Source organism: Arvicanthis niloticus, chromosome 15 (genome assembly GCF_011762505.2).
Source record: "Arvicanthis niloticus isolate mArvNil1 chromosome 15, mArvNil1.pat.X, whole genome shotgun sequence".
NCBI lineage: Eukaryota > Metazoa > Chordata > Mammalia > Rodentia > Muridae > Arvicanthis > Arvicanthis niloticus.
In genome coordinates this window covers 12,006,976-12,011,696 of record NC_047672.1, presented here as the reverse complement: position 1 = coordinate 12,011,696, position 4,721 = coordinate 12,006,976, and the positions used below count along the sequence as shown (strand labels likewise).

Below are 4,721 nucleotides of genomic sequence, written 5' to 3'. Positions count from 1 at the left end.
TCGGATTTAAGCCAAGTGATCTGGGTGGGGAGAGATTTTTTTTTTTCTCCTTAAATCGTGGAACACTGAGTCAGCACACAAGGCTGGTTTTCAATGGGGGAAAGATATCTCTTGGCTCTTAGGGAAGAAAAATAAAGTTTGGTTCTTAGGAAGAAGACAGATAGGGTCGAGGAGATGAGAAAGGAAAGGGTACTGCAGCCTCAAGCTCTCCAGACAACTGAGGTGGGGGTACTTTTTATTTATCTTTTAAAAAAAAAAAAAAAAAAAAAAAAAAAAAAGCTGAAGCCACCAAGAAGGACAAGCGATTGAAGTAATATTCAGAAAGCCTGGGTTTGTAAGCAGCTTCCAAACATCAGCTATGGATTCTTTCATTAGCATTAGATCTAGACACCAGGTTAAGAAAACAGAAGTCAAAACAACAATAAAATAAAATTTCAAAAGAATTTTTCAGTTACCAAGTCCTGCTGCCCTCGTGGAACTCGCTGCGCGCCTTAAGCGCTCCCTTTTCTGTGTGCGGAATTCCATTTGCATCCTCTCTGTCTGGGTGTCTCCCTTTCTCAGTGTGTGTGTCTCTCTGTTTTCACACTCTCCTCCCCATTCGAGCGAGGCCCACACCTGGCGCATCACTGCCGAGCCATTAGCTGCGGGTCTCCTTTCATCTTCGCTGTGGCAGACGTTTCTATTTATCCACTTGCGTTCGCCGAGTGGCGTCACCAGCGGTACTGTAATGACGATTGCAGCAGGAGGATGACAGCTTAGAAAGAAGAGGGCAATGGGGCTTCCTCCCAGAGGCGGTGCGGCACAGAGGAGCTCTCGCATCACAAGGTGACCCTAGCTCCCCACTGCCATCTCCGCGGTCGCCGTCGACACCGCGCTGGGGCTACCCGGCGCCTGCCTTGTCGCCGTAGCTACTCTTCTCAGCTAAGATCCCAGGGAGCCTGGGGTTAGGAGCTTACTTGGGGGTTCCCCCCTCCCCCCGCTCTGGAGAGTCCGGGGATGGAGAGCAGAAAGGACATGGTTATGTTTCTGGATGGGGGTCAGCTTGGCACTCTGGTTGGTAAGAGGGTCTCTAATTTGTCCGAAGCCGTGAGCAGCCCGCTGCCTGAACCGCCAGAGAAGATGGTGCCCCACGGTTGCCTGAGCCCGCGAGCCGGCCCTCCGACTTCCCGGGAGCGTGGCGGGGGAGGCCAGGAGGAGGAGCCGGTCGATGGACTAGCAGGCAGTGCTGCAGGGCTGGGCGCCGAGCCACGGTCTGCTGGAGCGGCCATGCTTGGCCCGGGACCCCCAGTCCCCTCCGCGGACAGCCTCTCTGGCCAAGGGCAACCTAGTAGCTCAGACACCGAATCGGATTTCTATGAAGAAATCGAGGTGAGCTGTACCCCGGACTGCGCCACAGGGACCGCCGAGTACCAGCACAGCAAAGGTAGCCACCTTGTCCCTCCGCTCCCCGGTCCGCCCATTGCACCCACAGTCCCCTTCATCTCAGGCCAGGTGGAAGAACTCCTTTCCTTTGGGGCAGGATGGCTGGGGATTGGATGAGTGGGGCGGGGGCACCTGAACAACTCTTTTGCTCTCCTCACCTTGATGTGTGTATGAGGTCTCTTATGTTATCCCACTAGTGGGACTAAGAGTGACAGTTGTCCCTGCACGAATGTCAGCATTGACACCAGTCTTGACTTGAGGGATCCAAAACGCACCCCCACCCCCTCCCACCGTCCCCCAGAGTTTTGCAGGATGATTCAGCTGAGACGGGAAGACACCTTCCATCGGGTAGGGCAAGATCAAACGTTTGTCCGGGTAGTTTGTTACTGGAGGGGTGCAAGGCACAGGGAGGCGCGGAAGCCCAGAGAATATAAAGGACTGTAAAATCGTGGCGGAGTCTAGTCTCCGGAGGGCTGCAGCCCTCCGACCAGTTTGCACGTCGGTCAGAGGTCCAAATTACCTTGTCACTTCCCGGGCTGGCGGCGCCAGGTCGGAAATGGTCCCAATGGTCTAATTGCCTTTGGTCTCCGGTTGCATTTGAAAAGGCGGGGATTGGACCCTCCCCCTCCCCCCTTTCCCTCAGTCTCACTTCTCCACCCAAAGGAAAAGCAGCTGCAGGGGGGCTAGAGCCCCCACCCTTCTCTGGGGAGGGTCTAAGGGGTTGGGACTTTGATTACAGAGCTTCTTCTCACCAGGGGCTAATGGGAGTCTCTATACCAACAATATCCACTCCTAGGAATGAAAAACTGGGAGCTGGAGTTCATCGGCAGACACACCTCCACAAAATCATGGGAATGGGTGGGAAAGGCTTGCACTTACCTCTAGGCCTTGGCAGCCAACACCACCTTGTTAAGTACTCCCTCCATCTCCTACAATCTTATCTTCTACCTGCCCTAGATTCTCTACCATACCATGTCCTCACAACCTGTCCTCAAAATATACCACTCCTGCAATAGATGCAGTTCAACACACATCCTCACACCTAGGGATGATGCACACACACAAGAGCAAGGAGGCTCACTGCATGTCCAACAAGCTACAATACATTAACTTCAAGAATTCAGTGTTCCGGCCCATCCCTACCAACACAAGCAGAGAGCTCAGGGAATATGCCTTTGCTGCACCCAGGACCAATTGGAAGGGAAAGGAGGTTAGGAGCCTTTAGACCCAGTGTGCCGTAGGTGGGGTCTTTCAAACAGCCACTCTAAGCCTGCCCCAAACCCTTTCTGTTTCAAGACCTCTTCGTGAAGCTTCCAGAGCCCCAGCAGAATCAGTGACTGAGGAAGCTAAGGGGTTCTCCTTCTAATGCCCCTCCTCCAGCCTAAAGTCAGCATTGTTTGTGTGTTTGTGTTGTGTCTCTGTATGTGTGCACCTGTGTTCTCTGGGCTCCTGTGCAGCGCCAGGCTCCGATGCGCTAGGCAGCAGTCCTAACAGTGGCAGCGAGGCCCCCAAGAGTAACGGTGGCAGCGGCAGCAGCGGCTCACAAGGCACCCTGGCCTGCAGCGCCAGTGACCAGATGCGCCGATACCGCACCGCTTTTACCCGGGAGCAGATTGCAAGGCTGGAGAAAGAGTTCTACAGGGAGAACTACGTTTCAAGACCGCGGAGATGCGAGTTGGCAGCAGCCCTAAACCTTCCTGAAACTACCATCAAGGTAGGCTGGGCTAGGATGCTCGAGGTTAGTAGGAAGGGAATGCCAACGGCTTATCTCCTGAATTGCAGCTGAAGAGTCTGAGCCTGGACTCTCCAATCTGGTACATGCAGATTTCCCCTCTGACAGCCTACAGTTAGCCACTGCTGCCAAGAGGTCGATTCCATCCTTTTCCCAGATAAATAGACTTCCGGGGTAGGTGATTGCAAGTGACAGTGCCCCAAAGGGCAGGGATGAAAGCGACACTAAATCTGTGGGCAAATGTCTTTTACGTCCTCATGCCCATCGAGGCAGGCCTTGCTATTAGCACCCTCTCTCCAGATTGTGATGCCAAGCCCGGTGGGCAGGCAGGCCGAGCGAGCGGCTCCCCCAGTTTTGCTCCTTTTCCATCTGGGATGGCGGTGGGTGGCCTGGCCTGGTTAGCTGGGGTTGCTTTCGACTCTTCCCCCACTCAACTGTGGCCATTGCCCCTCACACCCCATCCACCTCAGAGGGTGGGCCTGGGTCCCGGCACATCCCTCCAACCCGCTCCTCTTCTTCTCTCCCTCAGGTGTGGTTTCAGAACCGACGCATGAAGGACAAGCGACAGCGGCTGGCCATGACGTGGCCGCACCCGGCCGACCCCGCCTTCTACACCTACATGATGAGCCACGCGGCGGCCGCGGGCGGCCTGCCCTACCCCTTCCCGTCGCACCTGCCCCTGCCCTACTACTCGCCCGTGGGCCTGGGCGCCGCGTCCGCCGCCTCCGCCGCCGCCTCGCCCTTCAGCGGCCCCCTGCGCCCGCTCGACACCTTCCGCGTGCTCTCGCAGCCCTACCCGCGGCCCGAACTGCTGTGCGCCTTCCGCCACCCTCCGCTCTACCCCGGCCCTGCGCACGGACTCGGCGCCTCGGCCGGCGGCCCCTGCTCCTGCCTCGCCTGTCACAGCGGCCCGGCCAATGGGCTGGCGCCGAGGGCCGCGGCCGCTTCAGACTTCACTTGTGCCTCCTCCACCTCCCGCTCGGACTCCTTCCTCACGTTCGCCCCCTCTGTGCTCAGCAAGGCCTCCTCTGTGGCGTTGGACCAGAGAGAGGAGGTGCCCCTCACCAGATAAGGGGGAGCCCTCGGGGCTGCCGGCTGCAGGACGTCGTGGGGGTGGGGGTGGGGGGAGCCTCCGGGACTCCTCCAGCGTCCCACCTGTCACCTCTCTTCTCAGATGCAGAGGGGAAAGGAGGTGGGAGGGGGACACCATCAAGGACTCGGGCCTAGAGGATCCAGGAGCCCCAGAAAGCCCCAGAAGCGGCCGTGGTTGTTGCTGCTTGGGAGCCGGAATGGGGTAGGAAAGCTGAGGTTGAGAGAGCTTCCTCTGGGGTGGCCAGGCTTTGCCATTCTCCACGGCCCTGTCAGAAGTCAAGGCCTTGGTTCAACAGCTAACTGGCAACAGCCCACTTCCACACCCCTTGTACCCTTCACCTGGGCCCCCCACTCTCCTGTCAAGGGCACGCATTGCGAAGGGAAATCGCTGTTTCTTGGAACAAAATGCTGTGTGTGCAGAGCAGGTAGAGATTAATCTCCACCAGCTTTTCCACAGCATGGCAGGGGGCTTGTT

The 4,721-nt window shown here is 57.1% G+C and overlaps 1 protein-coding gene across 1 annotated transcript; it reads left to right on the top strand.

Annotated features, from left to right (window-relative positions):
- The first annotated feature begins 898 nt into the window (after positions 1-898).
- Evx1 (even-skipped homeobox 1) lies at positions 899-4,226 on the top strand. Its single transcript, XM_034519672.2, has 3 exons — positions 899-1,423; positions 2,880-3,136; positions 3,684-4,226. The coding sequence occupies exons 1-3, from the start codon at positions 997-999 to the stop codon at positions 4,224-4,226; spliced, it is 1,227 nt and encodes a 408-aa protein (XP_034375563.1). The 5' UTR covers positions 899-996.
- Positions 4,227-4,721: the final 495 nt, after the last annotated feature.

What these genes read in the sequence shown, in the direction of transcription:
- Evx1 (XM_034519672.2), top strand. Translation starts at nt 997, where the DNA reads ATGGAGAGCAGAAAGGACATGGTTATGTTTCTGGATGGGGGTCAGCTT. An exon ending in CGAGTACCAGCACAGCAAAG is followed by an intron (nt 1,424 to 2,879) that starts GTAGCCACCTTG and finishes GCTCCTGTGCAG; the next exon opens with CGCCAGGCTCCGATGCGCTA. An exon ending in TTCCTGAAACTACCATCAAG is followed by an intron (nt 3,137 to 3,683) that starts GTAGGCTGGGCT and finishes TCTCTCCCTCAG; the next exon opens with GTGTGGTTTCAGAACCGACG.